We start from the raw sequence: 22,907 nt of genomic DNA, 5'->3' as shown, positions 1-22,907 counted from the left end.
AGGCAGGGGGCGGGACAAAAGCGCAGATTGGTGGTGAGAGAGGGGCAGGGCCTAAAGGGGCGGGACCAATACGAGCGATTGGCGGTGCCAGAGACGCTTCGCTGAGCAGAGAAACGGATTTGGTCAGGAGTGCGGGGGCAGAATCGAGATTCCAGATTGGGTAGACGCGGACTTGGGGGCGGAGATACGAATGCAAAGAAGGGAGCAGGGGTAGGAGCCGATCCAGAGCTGGGGCGTACTGATCTCAAAGGCAAGGATGAAAACTAGGATGGTACGCATGATACGCACAAATTAACCTCCTACCTCCCTTTGCGGATAATCCTCCAAGAAATCCTAGAAAACCTCTGCTCTGTGATTTATGTCTTCCTCATGGCCCAATTGGCTCATTCCCAATAGTTCAATAGTTCTCTTATTGGTCTAGAGAAGACACTATAATCCCCCAGTTTGGCTGTTTAGTTGTTCCATCTTCTCATATGTTTGTAATATCTAAGCTCAGGAGCCCACCTCTGGTACCCAGCTTGGAGCAAAGAGCTTTTAGTCCGTGAAATTCTGCCTAGCAACCACTGACGTTACCACAGTCAGTGGGTTGATTGGCTAGATTCAGAAGCCTGGGGAAACACTTCCTTTCTAGAGACCCACCACAAAGACCACAGAGACCCATAGTTTGCACTTGGCTGATGTATTTGCATAAAGTCAGCGAGAAACAACAGCAGAGACAGCGGTAGACTGAGCTCACTGGCAGTAGAAATCCCATGGCTGAAAAAGAGAAAGGGGAAACAGTGGGGAGAAAACTAGCGGTCACACCACAAAGGATCCAGTGGTTTTAGCAAATGCTGCAGCCACAGGCGCCAGGTTTGGCTGCACAAGTGCTATGCAAATTAGCCTAGAGCTCTCTACCCTTTGCACCTCTCAATCGGACTAGGATTTAGAAATCACTCCTCATTCTTCAGATGAGAAAAGGCAGGGGATTTGTGCCAGAGCATACAGCTAGGATGCCAGGGAGCCAAGGTAGGAGCATCTTTGCCCAAGGGCCCTCCCTCCAAGTCCCTGCCAGCCCCCAGGACACTCACATCTGTCTTCACATCAGTTTTGCCAGGCTTCAGGGTCTGGTCTTCGCGTACAATGCTACTGGGGAAATAGCCCAGGCGAGCAGCTACGTCTCCATAGTAATCTCCCTGAACCTGGCGAAGAGGAGTTAAAAGCCGGGGTCTGGGAAGATGGCAAGCTCACTCCTGCTGAAGATCTTTGCACTCTCTTCTCCCTGATCTCGGCTTGGCTTGCTCCATCCTTGTCATTCCAATCCCAGCTTGAAGTCACATACTCAAAGGTCCTCCCTGACCACCCCATGTGAATTAGTCACCCAGTCACCTTATATTAATTCTCAAAGCAGCACATACTTGCTGATATTTTTGATGGCTTGTCCCCCTCCATTAGAATAAAAGGGGTCGTTCTTTATTGTACCCACCATAGTAGGTGCCCTAATAATTGCTAAACAAAGTAAAGTAGACCACAATAGCCTCCCCTCCAAAACTATATTTCAGTTCACTCCCTCAGATTTTCCCTTCAGGTGAAAAATCAGGGTGCACGCCCACCCCAGCCACCCTACCCTTTCCTCCTCTGTTCTCCCAAGACTCACGCTGCCTCCCCAGAAGAGCCGCCCTCGGCCCTTCAGCTTGGAGAAGACATACACGACTTGGCCCTGGCGTATGGTCAGGAAACGGCAGTCGGGGGCCACGTAGTCCTGAAGGGCCACGGCCATGGAGATGGGGTCTGGGGAAGGAACAGAAGGGAGTGACGGCACCCTCCCCACAGGCTAGCAATCCAAGCCCCCAACGCCCCCAACCCCCAACTCTTACGGCTGCATTCCTCATCAGCACACAGCTTCCGGTCGGCCAGCTTGGGCATCGGGTGGCCCCCGACACTAGGACCTGGGAAGGCAGACAGCAAGACAACACCTAGAAACACCGAGGATGAAGCCATCGTGGACTGTGAGCAAGAGAGAGCCTAAGGGAGGAACGGGGTCTCCACTGCCCTCCTGCCCTCCCTCTCCAGCAGCACAAGGAAGCCTGTGTTCTGGGCCTTGTCCCCGCCTTAAACCAGCCCCAAATGTCACCCACACCACTTAGAGTCTGCTACCCAGCCAGAACCATTTCAAGGACAGGGTGAGGGCTGCCAGCACAAGCAAACACCCAGATAGGCTCCAGGCAGCCCAGGCCACTCCAAGTAACAGCCACCCCCTCAACAGAGACGGGGTTAAGACAGGCAAGTTAAGATATTCAATTCCATCTTTTATGAGTTGGCTTGGGGACCTGGGCCCCTCTGCTCTCCCCCACAGGGACAGAACCACAGAAGCCAGTATGGAAAAACCACCTTGGAATTTCCTGTGCTGAGGGGCAGCAGAACAAGGCAGCCCTTTGATTGCCAGGAATAGCCCCAGCTCCCAAGTATGGAGTGAATATTATATGTTGGACCTTAGGCTAGGCGATGCCCTGCCACGATCTCTGTTTATCCTCATAAGCCACTTCCTGACTGGGTGACCTGGGCTAAGCTATTCCTCCTCCCAGAGCCTCACCTTTCTCATCTGAAATAGAAATAATAAAAACTAGTAGTTATTTATAGAGCATTCACCATGCATATTTTTATTAACTCAAATGTATACTCTGCACCACCTTTAAGAGGAGCGATCATAACCCCATTTTACGTAGAAATGGAAGCACAGAGCCTTAAAGAACTTGTCCAAGGTTACAGAGTTGGGAAGTAGAGGGGCTAGATCTGGCTCCAGGCCCACACCCATCACTACTGATCTTGGAGCTCAGTCAGTTGCCCAGGGTCAGAATGAGAAAGTGGCAGAGGATTTGAACTCAAGTCTCATTTCTAAAACTGTGCTTCAAACCATATGCCTGAAGACCCACCTCTTTCCTCAGGTATTCTCACCCCTGGTCAGCAAGTCCGAACTTTAGTTTTTAGGGGAAGCGGATAGACATACACAGGCTTGGGGTGGGGAAGAATTCATCAGGGGCAAAGACTGGGCCTAAGCCATCTCCACATACCCAACACCCAGCACCAAGTACCATGAGAGCATCAAACAGCTCTACTCAAATACCACCTCCTCACCTTGATCACCCGTTACTGCTCCCCAGCTCCACCAACACATCACCCCATTATGTCAGTTCTGTTTCTATCAGAACCCAGCATTTGAAATTAGCTTGTTTATTTCATTTGCCACCGCACAACCTGTGGCAAGAACAGTACTTAGTGTGTAATAGGTACTCGGCAAGTTATTTGCTGAATTTATTCAGTGCCCGGTGGGGCGGCAGTGGGGGGGGGGTGGGGGGGGGGCGGGCGGTGCACCACAGTATTAACACAGGAAGAGTCCTCTTTGTACAGGAAGAAAATGAAGCTCAGAGTGCAGACATCAACTGCCCATGGAGGAAACAGCCAGGGAGCCCCCCAGCAGGCGGACAGTAGAAACCAGGATCCACGGACCACAGACCCCGCGTTCCCACGAGCCATCTGCAATAACACTGCGCCATTTAGTGAAGATGGCAATCGCCTTCCCCTTTTCATCTTTCAGATCCTACAAGGCGAATGTGTGCATCTGGTGCCACAAACCCTGATGTTCAAACGCTTCCAACACTGATGTTCCTCTTTAATGGAGGGAGTGGAGCAGGAGGCTGGGGCTCAGAGCCCTGACAGGACAAAAATATCCAGCGAGAATTTAACACTATGTCTTATTGTATTTATTTTTGTGGTTAATTTTCTACTTCTGGCAAGTGATCGCACTGTCCCATCTATATGGTGTGAGAAAAGGTTTTAAGCTATATATATATATATATATATATATATATATATATATAAAAATATAACATACTTTAGTCGATTTAAAAATTGCCAGGTCCGGTGTATGACAGACTGCAAAGGAAGGTCCCCCATTCAATCTCCCCTTCTTATCCATAGCTTCAGCAGGGTACGTGACTGTCCAGCCAGGAACCACATTTCCTAGCCTCCCCTGCAGTTGGGGCACTGGAGGGGAGGTCGGTTCAGCCATCTGCCCGAAGCTCCTGGCTGGCATCTGGCCAGCGGGGGAGCAGCTGTGTGTGAACTGGCCACACTCCTGGTACCTGCATCTGATCAGGAGCTTCCCGTGTGTGAAGTTTAGGCACTCCCAACGGCAGCACTGACATCTTCCTGAACCCTAGAGGCTGCAGCTCAATCGAGGGCTGCAAACTTGAATTCAAATGTCTCCAACTCAGACTGCCATCACTAACATCCTTCCGACGATTTCATGAATACCCAATTCCCTTCCCTTTCTTCCTGAAGTACCTAGAATGGTTTCTGTGGGACTCTTACTATGACAGAAGGCATTTTTGTCTAGAAAAAGATGAAGAAAAACCTCTTTCCTAACACTCTATCACGTTAGAAAATTATTGGAATCAACATGCAAGTCTACGAAGTGAATGGTGTGCCATTAAAAGTGGCATCCTTGCGCAGTACAGAACCTACCCAACTGTACCTGGCAGCATGGGTTTTAATTTCCTGCCCTGAATGCTGACTGAGACAAAATAAAATTCTGCCAAAGTGGTAAAAGTGACTTTAGTTTGGACAATGTTGCTACACTATTCTGGGTTTTCCCAAGGTTGCAAATCCCCAACATGCTGAGAGGCCCAAATGCTCACACTACTCTGATGTGCAGGGAAGGGAAACACACAGGACAAGAAAATAAAAACAACAAATGGTTGTGAAAAAAACAAACCTCAAAAAAACACTTTAATTCCAGCCTAACAGCGCCAGGTGCAATGTCTGGGGACAGACTCTGGGTACAATGCTGTGTGGCGACCATTCACTCACACACGGCTCCAAGAAGGCCCCCGAGGGGGACTTACCTTCAGGGGGCTGAGCCAAGGGGGGGAGGGGTGGCCCCAGAACAGGGGGCAGTGACATGGGGAAAGGGTGCTACTTCTTGGCAAAGGAGATCTTCATGGCGTTGTTCTGGGTGATCTTGAAACCCTGCAGGGCGTCGCGTGCGGCCCCTGCCTGCACCTCATTGTCAAACTCCACGAAGGCGATGTCGTGCCGCCCTGGGACCAGCCGGACCTCCTTGAAGCCAGGGAACCTGAGAGATGGTCAGAGACCTCAGGAATCCAGACTTAGCACTTCCCCCTAACATTCTGGCATCCAGGGGGTAGGGGCCAGGAATGTTGCTAAACATCCCACAATGCAGAGGACAGCCCCAATAACAAAGAATTATCCAGCCCAAAATGTGTATGTTGCTAAGTTGATAAACCCTAATATAAAAAAGTGTGCACAAAGGAAACATACCATTTAAAGAAAACTGTTAACATGAGCACCCATGCAACCATAACCTCCATCAAGACAAAGAACACTGCCCCCTCCCCACCCTCCACGTCCTCTCCCAATCGAAGGAATCACAGAAATAACCATTCCAGAAATAACCACCATCCCGACTTTCATGATCTGCTGTTTCTTTCACTTCCCTCTTCTCATTCCTTACTTCCTTCCCCATTAGGCAACCATCCTCATGTTTACTGGTTATCCTTTCTTCCATGAGTATCCTTAGAAAATATGCATTGTTCTGTGGACATGGTGTATGAATGAATGGTATTCTTTTTCTGTTTTATTGTTTCTCAAAATTGCCTCTTGGCACTAGTATAAGAACCATGTACGCTGCTCTTCCTGGTCCCTCTAACTGCCACGTGGCATGCAGTCGCGAGCACCTGCACTTGACCTCTCCCTTCTCCCAGGCTGCCTCTGGCTCCCTGCCACACTGTGAGGAATGCCCTACCCACAGCCTCTGGGGCCTCGTGTTAGAATTTCTGTAGGATATACAGTTAGAAACAGGTACAGATGAAAACGGTATAGGTGAACCTATTTGCAGGGCAGGAATAGAAACGCAGACGCAGAGAATGGACATGTGAACACAGGGGGGTCAGGGGAGGGTGGGATGAATTGGAGATTAGGTTTGACATAAACACACTACCATGTGTAAAATAGATAGCTAGTGGGAACCTGCTGTATAGCACAGGGAGCTCAGCTCGGTGCTCTGTGATGGCCTAGATGGGTGGGATGGCGGGGGGGGGGGGGGAGGTCCAAGAGGGAGGGGATATATACACGCATATAGCTGATTCACATCATTGTACAGCAGAAACTAACACAACATTGTAAAGCAATTATACTCCAATAAAAAAAAAATGTGGGGAGAAAAAAAAAAAGCAGCAAAGCCACCAGGTGAGTATGACTAAACAGTGGCCAGTTACCCTACACAACGGCCACAGTGGTCTGCATCCCATCTGCAGAGCACGCGGCGTCAAGCATCCCCACCTCCCATACTTGCCGTCTAAACAGGCTGACTCCCACCAGTCTAGCCAGTGTTCAGTGACATCTCACTGTTGTGTGACTTGCCTATGTCCAATTTAGAGACTGCAAAGATGAGACCCAGAGCCTGGACCGCCACCGCAGCCCCACGAAGGCAGAGGACGGCCCACCCGCCCTGCACCGCTGCCCTCCACACCCCGCCGCTGCGGGCCCGACTGCAGCCTCCTTGTAACCTCTAGTCGTTGTCCCGCCTGTGCAGCCTAAGCAGGCCTGGGACTCCACCAGCAGAGCTGTGAGGCTCGCCCATCCCCACCGTGCCACCTCCTGGCCATCACCCTCTGGCCCCCGGTCAGCCACAGGCCCCACTTACTGGTTGAAAAGCATGGAAAGCATGAGCTCGTTGGTCTCTTCAGGCAGGTTGGTGAGGAACAAGATGTGATTTGGTGGATTTTCTGAAAGCTGCAGGAGAGCGACGGGAGCCCATTGAGTCTGGTCGGGGATCTACAGCCCTCCTGCTCTCCAGCCCCTGCCCCACCCCACCCCCGCCCCTTCCTGAATTCTTTCTAGTCCTTCACCTGACATACCCCGTGTTGCTGCCTGTCTTGCCCCCCCCAGACTGTAAGCCACAACAGAGCACTGCTGTGCCCATAAGCAGGTGCTCAGAAGTTCACTGAATGAACCTAGGTGCAGCCCACCCCCACTCCAGCCTCACCGTGACCTTCCAAAGCTGCTCCAACAAACACACCAACTTCTGTCCCAGGGCCTGACGCCATTGCTACATCCTCATCCTCCAGTATCACCTTCTCAGGGAGGCCTGCCCAGACCACCCAACCTAAAACAGTGCTCCCACCGGCCCCTTGCCATTCCTGTCTTCTGACTATAGCAGACCCCAGGAGGACCAGACACTTACAGGCTGTGCAGGTGGCATCTGTCCCGGCATAAGCTGCTGTGGAGGCATGGCCCCTGGTGGGATCTGGCCGGGTGCGAGGCCCGGAGGCGGGATCATGCCGGGGGGCGGCATGTAGGGAGGCTGGCCCGGCATGTGGTGCATGATGCGGGGCGCCTGAGTCATCGGCGGCATGCCCTGCAGGGAGAGAAGGACAGGACTGAGAGGGGCGCCAGCAGGTGGGAGGAGGCGTGCTTTCAGTGTCAGCAGGCAACAGAGAGAAGAAAAGGTTGTTACAGGAAACCCAGGGTGTGAGAGACACAGGGAGAAAGATCTAGTCTTGGAAAAGGCAAAAAAGGCACCCAAAAAGGGATGGATGGAGCAAAACAAACCCAAAGTCACAGCAGACATTAAATCAAAGGGTTTAAAAAAAATTTTTTTTTAACATATAAAATTGGTCAGGGGGACTTCCCTGGCGGTCCAGTGGTTAGGACTCTGAGCTTCCACTGCAGGGGGCGCGGATTCAATCCCTGGTCGGGGAGCTAAGATCCCGCATGCCATGTGGCGTGGCCAAAAAAAAAAAAAAAAAAATCGCCAGAACGGCCTAACTTTGTTTAGAGACATATGAGTAGAAAAATAGCCTAGGAAAAAAAATAAAAACATTATCAACTAAAAGGGGTGGAAATAAACACTGTAAGCAGCATGCTGTACTCCTGCTTCTAAAAATAAACTTCATGGAAAAAGAAACAGACCCAGAGAACAGACAGTGGAAGGCAGAGGTGGCTGGGAATGGTCAGGGCAGGTGCATGAAGACGTGGGAGGGCTGGTGGCAAGGGGAAGGGAGACAGCCTGAAGGCCAAGAGCATGTGCACCCAGGGGAGACAGGAGCTGGAATCACATCTAAGAGTCAAAGGTGGACAGAAAGCTGGGCACAGAAGAGTGGAGAGGGTAAGAGTGGCGAAGCTCGATGGTAAGCCAGACACCATCACCGACACAAGACAAAATAGAGTGCAACCCATCAGAAAAGCTGATGTGGAGGTTCGGAGACCTGAGTGGGTCCAATTCGTCCCTTTTTCTTTAATACTTTGTGCTTTCTATATCCTGTTTAGAAAACAGGATGTTTCCACTCTTTATGCCCTCACCAAGGTCACAGACATTTTCCTGTTTTCTTCTAGAACGTTTATTGTTGTAGCTGTCACGTTCAGGTCTATGATTCACCTCAAAGTAACTTATACATTGTTAAGGCAGGGCTAACTTTTCCCCTTACAGATAACCAATTGGCCCAGTATCATTTATTAGGGAAAAAAGCCCTTTTACCACTGGACTGCAAGTGGTACCTTGACATACATGGAGTGACTACATACACGTGTGGATGTTTCAGGACTCTATTCTGCCCAATGGTCCATCTTTCTACCCTTATGCCAATACCATACCATCTTGATTACTATACACTGCAGGCCCCCAGCTTTGTTCTCCTCGTCTGCCTTGCTTTGCTTTTCCAGACATTTACAGACAGCCCGTCTGTCCCCACAAGTCCCTGTTGGGATTTTGATTGGAATCATGTTGAATTTTAAATCAATTTGCAGAGAACTGAAGTCTTAATAGCAGTGAGTCTTCCTATCCATTTGCTGAGTTCGTCTCCAATTTCGCTCAGCCATGTTCTATAGTTTCAGTGGGTGGCCTTGCACATTTTTTGTTGAATTTACTCCTCGGAGCTATTTTTCAATTTGAAGTCTACTTGTCTGTGGCCAACGTGTAGAAATAAAACTGACTTTTTCTGGGACTTCCCTGGTGGCACAGTGGTTAACAATCCGCCTGCCAACGCAGGGGACATGAGTTTGAGCCCTGGTCTGGGAAGATCCCACATGCCACGGAGCAACTAAGCCCGTGGGCCACAATTACTGAGCCTGCGCTCTAGAGCCCGCACGCCACAACTACTGAGCCCAAGAGCCTAGAGCCCGTGCTCCACAACAAGAAAAGCCACTGCAATGAGAAGCCCGCACACCGCAACGAAGAGTAGACCCCACTCACTGCAACTGGAGAAAGCCTGCGCACAGCAACAAAGACCCAACACAGCCATAAATAAATTTAAAAAAAAAAAAAAAAAAAAACTGACTTTTTCCATACTGACCTTATATCTGGTGACCTTGTTAAATTAAATTCTTTTTAATCCTAACAGTTGATTAGTAGTTTTTTCTGGATTTTCTACACAGACATTGACTTAGAAGACACAGACAGCAAAATCAAGGTCAAGGAGAAAGAGAAAACAAAAGACTGAGACACAGAGAAAGAAAGATCCTGAGAAACAGGCAGGCAGGCACAGACATTTCCAAGTGGAGATACCGTCACTCACATGCTCAACCCCTCCCTAGAGACAGGCACACACTCTCTCTAAGAAAAATGGAAGGGGGGGTGGTCTGAATCCACAAGGGGAGACCCCTCCCCACCCACCCCCAAGCCAGCCCACGTGGCTGAGGAAGCCCTGGTGGTGAGAAGGCCGCGCCTCTGGGCCCCAGCTCACCGGGACAGGCCCCTGCACGGCGCCCACCACAGGGGCGGCCGCCCCACCCTGCACAGCCTTCTTGGCAGCCGGAGTCTCCTGGCTCTTGGGCTTCCTCTTCTCCCGCTTGCGGTCCCGCTCCACAAAGGTGCCCTTCATCTTGGCAATGATATCCGAGTCAGTCTTGGCGTACTGGATGCGCTGCCAAACCGAGAGCAGAAGGGTTAAGGAGACTGGTCTGGGGCCAGACCACCCGGATGCCAAATCAGACCTTGCCAGGAGCTTGGTGAGTAATGTCACAGAAATCGCTTGGCCTCAACGTCCTCATCTGTCAAACAGGGACTGCGGTATTTCCCACTTCAAAGGACAATCGTGAGGACGATGAGTTAAAATGCTCCAAACGGTGCCTGGCACACAGCAAGTGCTCAGTCAGTGGTTGTTGAGATCCTGAAGGGAAGATGGGACAGCCCCGAGCATCAGGCCCAAGGCAGAAGGAAGGAAACAAGGTCAGGACAGGAGCACTGTGCAGGGGGGTTTCCATCACACAAGAAGAGAACTGAGTCTCCAGGCTAAATCTCATTCATTCGGCAGTTTATGGAGCACCTATATTTGCTCTGGCGGTACAGCAATGAGCAAATCACACAAAAGCCCCCGCTCTCATGGAGTCTGCTTGCTGGGAAAGATATGACAGAGATTAAAAAGTGAACTGGAGAAGGAGATGTGAGGAGCTGAGAAGAACTGAAATTTTCAGAGTGTGGCCAGGAAAGACCTCAGTGAGAAAACACTGGTGTAGAGACAGAGGGAGGGAGGGAGCCACGCAGACATCTAGGGAAAAGAGCATCCTAGCAAAGGAACAGCCATCAGAGCTAAGGAGTGCAGGGTGTTCAAGGAAAAGCAAGGAGGCCAACACAGATGAGGAGGGAGAAAGCCAGGAGCCATGGAGTGTCATAAGCAGGCGAGTGACGAGCTCTCACCTGTGACGCCCAAGGAGCGCTGAGGCCACAGGATGGAGAGTGGCCTGTGCAGGCGTCGAACCAGGGAGTAGGGTGGCGGCTGGGACCAGGTGGGTGGCAGGGGAGGAGTGAGAAGAACGGGTGGAGGGTTTTGTTTGTTTGTTTGTTTTGGGGGCTTTTTGGTTTTTTTCTTTTATTTTTTTGGTAGAGGTTTTGAAGGTAGAGTTGACGGGACTCACTGACAGAACTCACAGTGGCTCAGTGCTTCGTATGGTCCAAGCAATGATTTCAGAGAAAAGCAGGGGAGGAGGGGCCACACGAAAAGATTTACTGGTTTCAGTCCTCAAAAGTGAGTTCCTGGCTGCTCCGGAGAAGCAACGGAAGATGTGGCAACTGTGGGCTCGCTCACCCAGAGGCGACGACAGGCAGGAGTCAGCGCGGCCCCCTCCAGAAGGCGGTGAGGGCTCCGGCTGCCCCGCTAAACCCGGGGCCAAGGTCTTCCACATGAAGCGACCTGCCTGGGACCTGCAGGCACTGACACTTCTCTCACCTCCCCAAGGGAACTGGTTCAGGGAAGCATATTACAATCAGGTGAAACTGGAAAACTGACTGAGGAACAAAGGAAAAAGTCCAAAGAACCAAAAACATCTCCCACTGATACGGCAGGAATTCTAGTTTGGGGCAGGGACTTTAAGCCACTCCTCACCTCCTGGACGGCAGTCCCCACGGCCGCCCACTTGGCCTCCTGAACATCCGTAATCCACTTCTTCCCATCCCACGGCCCCTGCCCTGGTCCCGGCCCAACCCCACCACCTGGGAGCCGACCCAGCCTCACCTTCACAACGGAACCCCATCTCCCTCCTAACCCCCCTACCCAACAGCCAAAGGCAGCCCCCAAACCCCCCCCTTGCTTCCCCAGCACCCTCGGAATCAAGTCCACTTTCAGGACCAACTCCAGCTCCTTAGCCTGACTTCTGACTGGCTCTCCAGGCCAGGCCCTCCCACCACGTCCCAGCCTTCACTCCAGCTAAGGGAACTTGACTCACTTCCTCAACTACACGTGCCCTTGGTTATCTCCAGGCCTTAGTCCACTGTCTTTCTCCCTCTCTTCCTCCAGCTACTCTTCTCCAAGTCTTACTCATCCAGAAAGGCTTCCCGGCAAACTCCCAGAATGGGTGAGAGGCCGCTCCTAAGTTCCCCCAGCTCTGTGCACTTGCCCGGTCCCAGCCCCGACCCCTCCGGGTCGCCGCCATCTGGAGGCAGGCGTGTCTCTCCAACTGCACTGTGGCCCCAAGAGGGTACAGCTGGGCCTTCCCTTGATCACTGTGCTTCCACAGCCCCAGCGCAGTGCACAGTGGATGCTGAGGACCAGCAAGAGAAACTCCTGTCCTCAATGGTCTGGACCACAGGCGACAGGAAGTGCAGAGCCACCCAGCCTGCAGCAGCACCTTGCACAGGCACACACCCACACCCTCCACGCCCGGTGCTCACCATGGGCTTGTCGTAGAAGGGGAAACCCTGCATGGAGCGCAGGGCGTTGGTGGCGCTGCTGACTTCCTTGAAGATGACAAAGGCCTGGCCCCTCATCTTCAGGCTTCGTGACACCAGGATATCCAGGATCTGGCCAAACTGGGAGAAGATAGCGTACAGGGACTTCTTCAGCTCTGCGGTGGGGGGAGGAAAGACCCATAGGTGACTGGAGGCCTTGCTATCATGTCCTGCGTCTCGAGCTCCCATTTACAGAGAAGACGCAGCCCAGGAGGGAAACCATCAGTCCACTGATGAGTACAGAGCAATACCAGCAGCAGCCCAGAACCACTCAAGTGGTCGCGTGCACTCCTCTGTAAGAGATCGACGGTAACAGTACCCACCCCACAATGTCGCTGTACGAGCAACGTGAGTCACACATACAAAGGACACACGGTAAATGCTCGATAAACGCGAGCACTTCTTCTCATTGTCTCCAGCACCTTGACACACGCCCCTCTGATGCGCCCCTGGCTGACTTCTACCACCTCATCTCTCCCCACACTCCACCTTCACTGGCCTTCATACCTCCAGCCACACTGGCCTTCCAGCCCTTTCTCAGGCCATCACAGCAACTCTGCCTCAGGACCTTTGCGCTGGCTGCTCCCTCTACTAGGAGCATCCTTCTGATGTGTACATGGCCTCCTTCCATTCAACCAGGGTTCAGCAGATAGGCTGCCACCTGAGGCATTCCCTGACCGCCCTGTGTAAATAAGTGCCCTCTCATATCACTCTCCCCCACTCCTGGGACCCTGCTTGCTCTTCCTTCATGGCATTTCCCACCTCCTGACATCATGTTTGTTTACTTGTTGTTTAGCTCTCCTTCTGAAGAGCTACAAGCCTGTCTTATTACCTTATCCCCATGAGCAGTACGGTCACCAGCACACAAACCTCCAAAACCATTTGCATGAATAAAGGTACCATTAAATGATTTATGGAAATAACTTCACTAAATTCTTACAACTACTCCATGAAGCAGCGGTTATAACTGTCTCAATTTTACTAACATGGATAGAAGCTCTCAGAGGATCTGTCACTGGCCCAGGAGGAGTATCCCAAGGGTGCTGGGAAGACCCTGAAGAGCCAGGACCAGGACAGGGACAAGGACCCAAGTCCATCTGAACCCAGTACCACCATACCTCACTAGCAAACTGCCACACCTGACAGCCAGAAAAGGGTACCAGTCTTATGCAAAGAAGGTATCTGAGCTTAAGATGCTTGGTCAAAGAGATATAGGAGAGGAAAGAAAAGGCGGGGCAGGGTAAAGAAGGAAGCAAATAGCCAAAAATTCTGATGACATTTCTGTGCTTTGTCTCCACTCCCCATCCCCATGAACCCAGTTTGGGCTTTAGTCATTCCGCTGGACCCTGGGCCTCTCCCCAGTCTCCTTTCTTGCCCACTCAAGTTCACCCTCCACAGCTGGAAAGATCTTTCACAACTGCATCCCTTGCCTGGCTCCCCAAAGCCCTCGGGACAAAGTCCAACGCCTCACCCGGCCCACAAGGCCCCATGAGCCAGAGTGCACCGCTCACTGGAACGTTCTCCATGAGTCATAGGCCTCTAAGTCTCAGACACACAAAACTACAGTACATGTAGTTCCCAGAATGCCCTGGGCTCTCTTTTGCCCCTGGATATTTGCACGTGCTGGTCCAGGTTAGGAACTCTCTTCCCCCACATCATAACATAAATACTGCTTCTTCTACCTGTTAGGCTTTTCCAAAATGTCTCCTTTTCTATGAAATTGAATGAATACCTCTTTCTAGGTGCCCCATCTCAACCCTGACTACTCTGCCTGTGCTTCCCCAATCATGGCCCTGGCTACTCTGGGATATCACTGTCTGGTAGCAGGTCTGTCATCCCTATTGGACTGTGGCTCCATGAAGCTAGGACCAGGACTGTCTCAGTCACCAGTGTGTCCCCAGCTCCACAAAGCACTGGCTGGGCACAACGTTCTAAAAGTATATGAGGGATTTATGTGGCTCGTTTTATTATCTTCAACAGAAACTTTATCGGTAACGTCAAACTTAATCCCAGCGAGCTCCTTTGGTTCTCCTAACAATTTTCTTGAGGCGATAATAAGAGCTAACACTTATCCAACCCTTACTAACCGCTGGGCACCATAAAAAGAAGCTGAATGGAAGTCTAGCTAATATAATCCCCATAACACCCACACAGAGAAGATATGACTTTGCCCAGTCTTCCTATATAGAAAATGAGTGTAAACAAAAAGTGGTAACTTGCTCAAGAAAATGGAAAAGTATGTCTGATGTCAAGAATTGAGTTCTTAAGCAGAACTCCATACTGGTGGTGTCAACCACTTTTCAGTGCTGTGTGACCCTGGGCAAATCATATCACCCCTAAGTCTCAGTTTCCTAATCCAACAGGTCCCTCCTGCAGGGTTGCTGTGAAAGTTAAAAGTAACCAAGATTTATATTTATGTCAGCACCTGGTACCGAGTGTTAGCCATCATTATTGTTCATTTCATTTTCATTTTGAAATGAAACATTTCATTGTGGGCTAATCACTGACCAAGACAGTTGCAGTTCTTACCCTCTTGGAGCTCACAGGCCAGGAAAGAGACAGCCCCATGACAGCCCAGAACAATCAGGGCTTGAAGGGGGATGTCCAGGGTTATGGGAAGTCAGAGGCAGGCACGTGGGCGGAAAAGGGAGGGGGAAGGCATCCTGGAGGAGGGGTCCTGTGAGCTGAAACCTTGAAGCATGAGCAAGTGACCAGGTTAATGGGCAGAGCGTAAGATGAACTGAGGAAATGTGAAAGGCAGAGGAAGCAGCATGTGCAAAGGCCGAGGGGTTAACTCTAACAGTTTGAGTGGACAAGGCTGAGGAAGAGACATGGATGCTGGGGACAGAAGAGGGGGCCGGCTCTTGCGGGATAGCCTGGAGTCCGGACTATCCCGAGAACTCACCATCCTTCTTGATCTTCTCGTTGAGATTGTTGATATAAATAGTGTGGTTGGGGCGGGTCTCGGGAACTGCCATGGAGTGAGTTGCTGAGGTAGGGCTGAAAGAATGAAAAAGTCCCACTCAGCTCTGGGTTTCTGCAAATCCTTCGACCCAACGCGGGCTGTTTAGGGATCTTCCTTTCAAGAGGAAGTCAGGTAAAGCAGAGAGAAGGGAAGAGGGAAGAACAGCTCGGAAAACAAAGCAAACGCAGGACACCGCTTCTCCTCCCCGCGTGGTGAGGGAAATCTCGTGAGGTTTACTACGAGTCCCAGAATGCTCTACGCGACTCAGTAGGCGAGTGTCCTAGGTGGCGATTCCCACTGGCCCACGACCTCAAAGGCGGTCCAGGAGAAAAAGCCCGGATGTAGAGGCAGTTAAGGAGGGAGGGACGACTTTGCAGAGCCCTGTCCTCGAGCAGCAGGAAAAGAGTTCCCCCACACGGGGCGCGGGGAGACCCGGGCGCCAAGCCCTCCCCCGCCAGGCGCCCACGGCCGCCAGCGCCCAAGAATACTCACCGAAAGAGTCTCAGCTCCCGCAAGGGACTTCTGCTACGTTGCTGAGCGCCGACCACAAAACTTCCTCTCCTGGTCCCGCCTTTGTCTTTCTACAAACCAATCCCTGCGCGGAAACCTGGTAGCTTGGCCAATCAGAATCCTGGGCCCAGATTTTTGCCAATCAGAACGGCACTTGGGTTCCCGCCTCAGCAGGAAAACTCCGCCCACCGCCTGCAAGCCTTCCTCCTTTTGCGGCACCCGGGGCTACGGACCAATCAGTGAAGGCCACACCCCCTCTCGCGCTTCCTGCCAATCGGAACGCGGTTCTCGCGACAGTCTTTCGGAGGCCTTTCTTTGGAAGCCTCACTTCTCCCCAGCCGCTACGCGTTCTGTGTCACGTGATTGTTAAAGGGGCGGACACGAGTTACGAGTATTACCTCCGGGTTTGGGAAAGGTTGTGCGCCGCGGCCGCCATTTTGCTGGAAGGGGAGGCGCGTTTTACGTCGCGACTCCGTACCGCGGCTCCCAACGACCTCCGATCTATGAGCCTTCCCCAACCCGCAAGACTCTTCCTGTTGCGCTCTGATTTCAGGACTTTCTCCACGACTAGGCTGTTTTCCCTGCCAGGTGTCCTTTTGACCTCTTGACCTCTGACTCAAAGGTCAGCTGTAAGGTTCCAAACTCGGGTCTGGGATGCGAAGGGGCGATCTGTTCTAAATTCCCCAAGTCTTTAGCACTGTGGCCGTAAATCCCACGCTTTAGGTGCTTCGTCGCAGGCCTGAGCTTTCATGTCCTGAAATTGAACGCCAGGTTTCCAAATCTAGCCAGGGATAAGAAGTTAACTCCTACTAAGTGTCACTCCTTGAGCCCTGCATCCCAACTTATACCACAAATCTGGTTCCACGTTAAAGGACCCCGTTAACCCTCAGATTCCTTGTGATTTAAGTCAGCCTCAATCCCAGCTCCCAAGGTTCCAGATTTTAGCCCTGGTTTTTTCAGTTCCACTGCTCAGCATCCAAAATCTGGAACTCAGTTCTAAAACCTTCCAAATCTCCATCCCTGCGACCAGCACATTTTGGAGGATCCTTCCCTCTCTCATTCTCGATCTTCCAACCCAAGTCACAGACCCCAAAATGATTTCTCCATGCTCTCCTTCTTTAGAGCCACCAATTCCTCCTCCCCAAACCCCTGCATCCCAGGCCCCCATAATTCCACCTCCTCTCCTACCCCCAAATCTCCCGGAATTAGCTTTTCCACCTTCTCCCTCAAGTCTCCAGACCCCTATTCCCCCACCACCCCCACTGCCGCCTCCACCCCCTACCACCGGGTTTTCTCCCCCTCACGTCTTCGGCTTGGAGAAGAGCCAGCTCCTGAAGGAGGCCTTGGAGAGGGCCGGCCCAGTCCCCAGGAGCAGAGAGGACGTGAAGAGGCTCCTGAAGCTGCACAAGAACCGGTAAGGTCCCCATCCCCCTTCCCACCCACCCACCCAGGGTCTCATCCAACCACTTGTCCCCAGATCACTGCTGCCATCTCCTCTTGGGGTTTCCCATTTCCTCAAGGTCAAACAGTCTGACTGCTTCAGCCCCCTTTCTTAGACCCCTTCAGTGGCGGTGTGTCTTCAGCAATGAGGAAAGCTGCCCTCACAAGAGCACCTCGTCCAGTGGGAGAGACAGATCCCTTCCTCCACCAAACAGTGACAGCCCAGAGTGGTCAGAGCCGTGAGGAGGGAGCCCAGAGGGAGTGCCTGACCGAGGCTGGGGGGTCAGTGGGGCCTTCCTGAAGGAGGGGATCCCTGAGTGCTGTCGAGCAAGTTATGCCGGGGTACGTGATGAGGAGAGTAAACAGCTTGTGCCCAGAGTGACATGAAGAGATGTTCTTTTCAAGGACCTGCAAATATTTCTTTATTGGGACAGAGGAGGTGGCACATGTGGGTTTCCCAGGTGGGCAGGAGCAGACCACGCAGGGCATGGGGGGCGGGGAGGCGGGCGTGTGAAGGAAGGTGGACCGTCCTGAGGGCACTGGGGAGCTGTGGAATGGATCTGTGCCCTTCCAGGGAGGGAGAGAGACTGCCTTCGAGGAGTAGAGTGGTGAGATTAGAGTCTAGGGGCCCAGGAGGAAGCTGGAGCACCAGGAGATCAGGCAGGAGGGGAGGGGGCTAGACTTGGGCTGGGGCTGAAGGGAAGAGGGACAAGTGACCTGCCCAGACTCACTGAAGAAACTTCCAGCTCTCTAGACAAGTTTATAATCTGCACTAAACGCCCCAACCATAGTGAGGCAAACTTTTTGTTTGTTTGTTTTTTGTTTTGGCCGTGCTGCGCAGCTTGCGGGATCTTAATTCCCTGACCAGGGATCGAACCCGTGCCCCCTGCAATGGAAGTGCAGAGTCCTAACCACTGGACCGCTGGGGAATTCCCCCATAATGAGGCAAATTTAATGCAAGTAACAACTACCTGTTATATGCCAGGTGCTGTTCTAAGTGTTTTTTACTTATTAATTTAACCTCAGCAATTCCATGAGACAGGAACTGTTTTTTTTTTTTTAATTGAAATATAGTTGATTTACAATGTCATGTCAGTTTCAGGTGTACAGCACAGTGATTCAGATATATATATATGTAAAAACATATATATATATGTCTGTATATATTCTTTTTCAGATTCTTTTCCCTTATATGTTATTACAAAATACTGACTATATAGTTCCCTGTGCTATACAGTAGATCCTTGTTGTCCAGTAGGGCTTATTTTATAGACAGTAGTGTGCATCTGTTAATCGCAAACTCCTAATTTATCCCTCCCCCTGCAAGATAGGAACTACTATTGTCCCATTTTCCACATGAGGAAACTGAGGCTCACAGAGGTGAAGTCACTTAGCCACAGTGCTTAGGAGAGGAAGGGCATGGCACTGGGGCTCCCTGCTTTGAACCACTGTGCTGTGATAATCATCTCCTCTCATCAGGAAGGTGCCCCCCTCAGCCTTACTCTTTCACTGGCTTTGGGATAGAAATATAAGCACATTGCCTGGCACCTCCTGAGCCCTGGTGGGGGAGAGGGGGGAGGGGTTGGGATCACCAAAATATTCTGAGCGGCCTTCCCAGGAATGGGGCTGGGGAAGCGTGTGGGGAGTCTATCAAGGTGATCTCTTAGGCCTGGAGCACTTGTTACCTGGTTTTGCTCAAGGCTGAGTGGAAGGGATTCCCACCGTATCTAACTGCCTGAAAAACAGGTTTAAGAGGGGAAAAGCATTCAGAGTTTGGGTATTGATAAAATAAAATTCATATTTTATGGCAAGATTAGAGAATTTTAAACATGAAATTTTTCTTTGCCCATTGGGGCCTCCTCCCTCCCATTTAGCGTGTATTGTGCATTTGCATTAACCAGACCTCCTTAGGGGATAACATTTCTTCTTGATCTCATCAAGGGTCACAACTCCTTAGGAGACAGCTTTCCTTCTTAATTTTGTTAAGGGATCGCAATGACCCATGACCCATAACTTGCTTTGTACTTGTAGATCTGGATTGAGTAAGCTGTCAATAATATGTCATTTGACATATAACCAACCCTTTGTCTCAAAAACTTATATATAACTGTGTTTTGATCTCTCACAGGCGGAACAGTCCTCAGAGCTTTCTGAGAGACTGTCTCCCAGGTTATAATCCTCAGGTTGGCGTGAATAAAATTTTCTCTTTCTTTCTTAGATTGACTATTAATTTTTTCATCCATGGTGTAGAGACACCCCTTCTAATAATTTAATCCCTCTAGCTCCTAGTTGCAAAGCTTTTGCACATCTGCTCTTTGCCTCTTCAGTAACTGAGGGAAAGAGCAGGGAGCAGCAGGCAGAAGGATGATTCCCACTGAGCAGATGTGGAAACTGAGGCTGGGGTGGGGGCGGGGTCTCAACAGGGATGAAGGAAGTCTGACCCAGCCAAGAGCGGCCCTCGGGCCTCAGGACAGCTGGGCCCACGTTCCTCCTTCAGCATCCCTGACACCCCACTCCCAGCCAGCCCTCGATGGGGGGGACCCTAGGAGCTGGTTCCCGCATGACCTGAATGCGACTGTGATTCAGTTTCAGAAGTGACCTGCAGTGGATCCTCTTCTGTGCTGACCTGCCCTCCCTCATCCAAGAAGGCCCTCAGTACGTGCCCTAATCCGGGACCCCAACGCCTTGGCCGGCCGTGTGTTCTGAGCCTCTGCCCTCATCAGGCTTTGTGAGGATTGACCCAGGAGTGTGGGAAGAGTGGGTTCATCCCAGGCAGCCTGGGGAGAAGGAGGAGGCCGAGGAGGGGAGGGAGAGGGGGAACCTACCAGGTGAGGGTCCTGGGTGCATGCGCAGTAAACAGTTGGAACGAATAAGCAAGTGATCAAACGAACCTGGTCCATTATCTCTGACGCCACCCTGGCACCTGCTCCTCCTAGAAGCCCAGGTGACATCTCTCCCTACCCTCCCACCCACACCCCCAGCCCTCCAGCCCTGGTTCAGGCCTTGGCCAGCCTCTGTCCCAGGAGGGGGAGTCAGGTCTCCCCACTTGGCCTGGGAGAGGAGAAGGGAATTCCCCCAGGGCGGCAAACCTGTTCCCCACACTCCAGTTTCCAGGCGAGAGGGGGCCCAGGAAAGACACGAGTTAGGGGTTGGGGGGCTGGGCCTGTGTCTCCCCAGGTGCGGGCTGGTGGCCTTGTGGATGGCAGGCACTCTCCTGGCGCCCCTCAGCGGCACCCCCCTGGAGAGACTGGTGCAGGTGGCCATGGAGAGAGGTTACACGGCCCAGGGGGAGATGTTCTCAGGTAGGTTGGGTGTGGAAGGGATTCAAGCCAGGTGTGCTGCAGGAGGGGACTGGAGAGCTTGGCGAGGACACACCGGGCACATAAGGGGGCTTTGTTCCATTCTTTGGGCCCTTGTCCCCCCCCCCCAGTAGAGCAGAGTGTCACAAGGTGGACTCTGGAGTCAGGCCACCTGGGGTTTCCAGCCCAGCTCTGCCATTTCCTGCTGTGTGGCCATGGACAAGCAGCTTACCCTCTCTGTGCCTCACTTGCTGCATTTGTTCAGAGAGGTGATGGTTAAGGCGAGAGTTATAGGCATTGATTCCCGAAAGCCTTTGGCGTGGTGCCAGGCACACAGCGATCGCTCCTTCTGTGTCTGCTCTGTCCCTGCAGTGACTGACATGGGCAGGCTGGCCCAAGAGGCACTGGGCTGCCAGGCAGAGGTGCTCTACGGCGGCCTGGGTGGTCCCAACAGAGACCACGTCCTGCAGCACCTTGTCGCCGGACATCCCCTACTTATCCCGTATCCCAGGGCCAGGAAGGGAGCAGCAGGGCAGGGGTGGAGACGGGTGGGTCCCAGGGTCACACCACAGCTTTGGCCTTAACCCCAGTGCCAGCTATGACGAGGACTTCAACCACGAGCCGTGTCAGAGGAAGGGCCACAAGGCCCACTGGGCAGTGAGTGCAGGTGGGTCCCCCCTCCCATGCCCTGTGCCCTCACCCTGGATCTCCCCAGCCCCCTGTCTCCCCTCCTCACATTCTTACCCTCGCACTGGCACCTCCCCACTACCCAAGGCAGGCACCAGGGTTGGGCCGTCCCTGTCCCTACAGGGTACTTAGCAGGGACCTGGCCAGCAGCAGGTACTTCAGTGTCCGCCAATCAGGGTTTTCCACAAACAGAAACTCAGAGCGCAGACAAGGATCAGACAGTCTGGGCTGCAGACTTGGTCCAGCCACTTCCAGGCTCTGTGACTCTGGGCCTCCATTGCCCTATATCTGGAGATGAAGGCGACAGTAGCACCCACATCATAGGCAGAGGACGTAAAACTCTTTGAACGGTGCCTGGTATGTTACACGTCTCAGGAAGTGTTAGCTACGGTCGGCATCCTCGTCTTCCCACCTGCCTGAGAGGAGGCCAGAGCTGCACGTCAGGTGGCCTGGACGGAGGCTCCCTTGTGTGCATGCCTCTCTGAGCATTGCTCTTCTGGACAGCTGGTGACAACTAGGTGACGATGTTTGCTCTGTTCAGTGCCGCCTCGGCACCTCCCTGTGCTGACAGGCCGTTGGAGGCCGGACTTAAAATGCCTGCAGCTCTAGCCCAACACCATGGGTCCAAATCCCGGCCGAGCTGTCTGCCTGCTGGCCCGTGCTGACCTCTCTGTGACAGCGTGGGGATGGAGGCAGCACCTACCCTGGAGGGCTGCGGTGGGACTCCGGGAGCCCCAGCCCCTCGTCAGGGCTCAGCTCCCACTCAGCCTCCCTCTCTCCTCCCAGGGGTCCTGCTGGGTGCGCAGGGTACGCCCAGCCCGGGCTACGACGAGGACCCTGAGCTGCCAGGCCTGTTCCACCCGGCGCCCGGCACGCCCCGCCAGCCGCCGTCCCTGCCAGAGGAAGGCTCCCCAGGAGCCGTCTACCTTCTCGCCAAGCAGGGCAAGAGCTGGCACTACCAGCTGTGGGACTACGACCAAGTCCGGGCCAGCAACCTGCAGCTGACGGACTTCTCGCCCTCTCGGGCCGCCGATGGCCGGGAGTACGTGGTGCCCGTCGGCGGGCTGCGGGCCGGCCTCTGCGGCCAGGCCCTGCTCCTGCGACCACGGGACTCCGGCCACTAGCCTGCTGCAGCCCCGAGCCCGGGGTGACGGGGCGCAGCCACAGCTCGGCTGTGTCGCCTTTCGCAGAGTGCCCCATCTTCTCTGTGCGACAGCCTGGGGGCTTGGGCTGGATCTCTGAGGACCTCCATCCAGAGATCCTTCATGCAGGATCCCCCCCCACCCCCGAGTCCATCCAGTCCCAATCCTGGGCCTCAGCTCCCCCAAGCCCGTCCCCACAGTATTGAGCACCTACTCTGGGCTGGGGTTATAGCCAGGAGCCCCGCAGACAAGCTCCCTCTCTGCAAGAGAGAGACTGCCCACCGCTCAGACCCCAGGGCTTGTGCACCCCAGCTCAGTGTTGCAGCCGCCCGTTTCTGGCTGCTGTCTGCCCCTCTCTCTGGACCCCTTGCTGCTTCCCAGTGTCCATGTGGAGCCGGGGAAGCCTTTTAAAACGCAAACCAGGGACTTCCCTGGCGGTCCAGTGTTTAGGACTCCGCGCTTCCACTGCAGGGGGTACAGTTCGATCCCTGGTCGGGGGTGGGAGGGTGGGAGGGTGGGGACTTGAGACCCTGCATGCCACGCAGCACAACCAAAAAACAAAATGCAAACCAGGTCTCAGCACTCCCTCCAGAGAAGCCTCCAGCACCTACCTCCTCGATACTTCTTGCAGGGCAGGGACTAAA

General features: G+C 52.9%; 3 protein-coding genes across 4 annotated transcripts; 1 reads left to right on the top strand and 2 right to left on the bottom strand.

Moving 5' to 3' along the window:
* Nucleotides 1–663: 663 nt before the first annotated feature.
* On the bottom strand, nucleotides 664–3,811 carry MIA (MIA SH3 domain containing). The gene is made up of 4 exons (XM_082367582.1): nucleotides 1,857–3,811; nucleotides 1,637–1,770; nucleotides 1,071–1,181; nucleotides 664–756 (listed from the first exon to the last, which is right to left on the bottom strand). Exons 1-4 carry the CDS (start codon nucleotides 1,978–1,980, stop codon nucleotides 733–735), a joined length of 393 nt encoding a protein of 130 aa, XP_082223708.1. The 5' UTR covers nucleotides 1,981–3,811; the 3' UTR covers nucleotides 664–732.
* Nucleotides 3,812–4,736: 925 nt separating this feature from the next.
* SNRPA (small nuclear ribonucleoprotein polypeptide A) lies at nucleotides 4,737–15,761 on the bottom strand. Its single transcript, XM_082367563.1, has 7 exons — nucleotides 15,678–15,761; nucleotides 15,126–15,220; nucleotides 12,164–12,336; nucleotides 9,741–9,920; nucleotides 7,244–7,417; nucleotides 6,704–6,792; nucleotides 4,737–5,113 (listed from the first exon to the last, which is right to left on the bottom strand). Exons 2-7 carry the CDS (start codon nucleotides 15,196–15,198, stop codon nucleotides 4,954–4,956), a joined length of 849 nt encoding a protein of 282 aa, XP_082223689.1. The 5' UTR covers nucleotides 15,199–15,220; nucleotides 15,678–15,761; the 3' UTR covers nucleotides 4,737–4,953.
* Nucleotides 15,762–15,911: 150 nt separating this feature from the next.
* Nucleotides 15,912–22,369, top strand: ACTMAP (actin maturation protease). Of its 2 annotated transcripts, XM_082367559.1 has the most exons (6): nucleotides 15,992–17,109; nucleotides 19,722–19,790; nucleotides 20,313–20,437; nucleotides 20,807–20,936; nucleotides 21,031–21,101; nucleotides 21,908–22,369. In XM_082367559.1, the coding sequence occupies exons 1-6, from the start codon at nucleotides 16,790–16,792 to the stop codon at nucleotides 22,243–22,245; spliced, it is 1,053 nt and encodes a 350-aa protein (XP_082223685.1). In that variant the 5' UTR covers nucleotides 15,992–16,789; the 3' UTR covers nucleotides 22,246–22,369. The 2 variants fall into 2 exon arrangements, with proteins under 2 accessions (XP_082223686.1, XP_082223685.1); XM_082367560.1 differs by lacking the exons at nucleotides 20,807–20,936; nucleotides 21,031–21,101 and having other exon boundaries at nucleotides 15,912–17,109.
* Nucleotides 22,370–22,907: the final 538 nt, after the last annotated feature.

The sequence above is a fragment of the Balaenoptera borealis genome (genome assembly GCF_965194805.1).
Source record: "Balaenoptera borealis genome assembly, chromosome: 19".
NCBI classification, from domain to species: Eukaryota; Metazoa; Chordata; class Mammalia; order Artiodactyla; family Balaenopteridae; genus Balaenoptera; species Balaenoptera borealis.
This window is presented reverse-complemented; position numbering and strand designations above follow the sequence as displayed.

Excerpts from the sequence above, each read along its gene's own strand:
- ACTMAP (XM_082367559.1), top strand. The coding sequence starts at position 16,790 with ATGATTTCTCCATGCTCTCCTTCTTTAGAGCCACCAATTCCTCCTCCC. Across the intron at positions 17,110-19,721 it reads CTGAAGCTGCACAAGAACCG|TTTCAGAAGTGACCTGCAGT; the intron begins GTAAGGTCCCCA and ends ACTGTGATTCAG. Across the intron at positions 21,102-21,907 it reads CCACTGGGCAGTGAGTGCAG|GGGTCCTGCTGGGTGCGCAG; the intron begins GTGGGTCCCCCC and ends CTCTCCTCCCAG.
- MIA (XM_082367582.1), bottom strand. The coding sequence starts at position 1,980 with ATGGCTTCATCCTCGGTGTTTCTAGGTGTTGTCTTGCTGTCTGCCTTC. Across the intron at positions 1,771-1,856 it reads TGCTGATGAGGAATGCAGCC|ACCCCATCTCCATGGCCGTG; the intron begins GTAAGAGTTGGG and ends TTCCTTCCCCAG. Across the intron at positions 1,182-1,636 it reads GGCTCTTCTGGGGAGGCAGC|GTTCAGGGAGATTACTATGG; the intron begins GTGAGTCTTGGG and ends CCTCTTCGCCAG.
- SNRPA (XM_082367563.1), bottom strand. The coding sequence starts at position 15,198 with ATGGCAGTTCCCGAGACCCGCCCCAACCACACTATTTATATCAACAAT. Across the intron at positions 12,337-15,125 it reads CGAGAAGATCAAGAAGGATG|AGCTGAAGAAGTCCCTGTAC; the intron begins GTGAGTTCTCGG and ends CCCCCACCGCAG. Across the intron at positions 6,793-7,243 it reads AGATGCCACCTGCACAGCCT|CTTTCAGAAAATCCACCAAA; the intron begins GTAAGTGTCTGG and ends GCTCTCCTGCAG.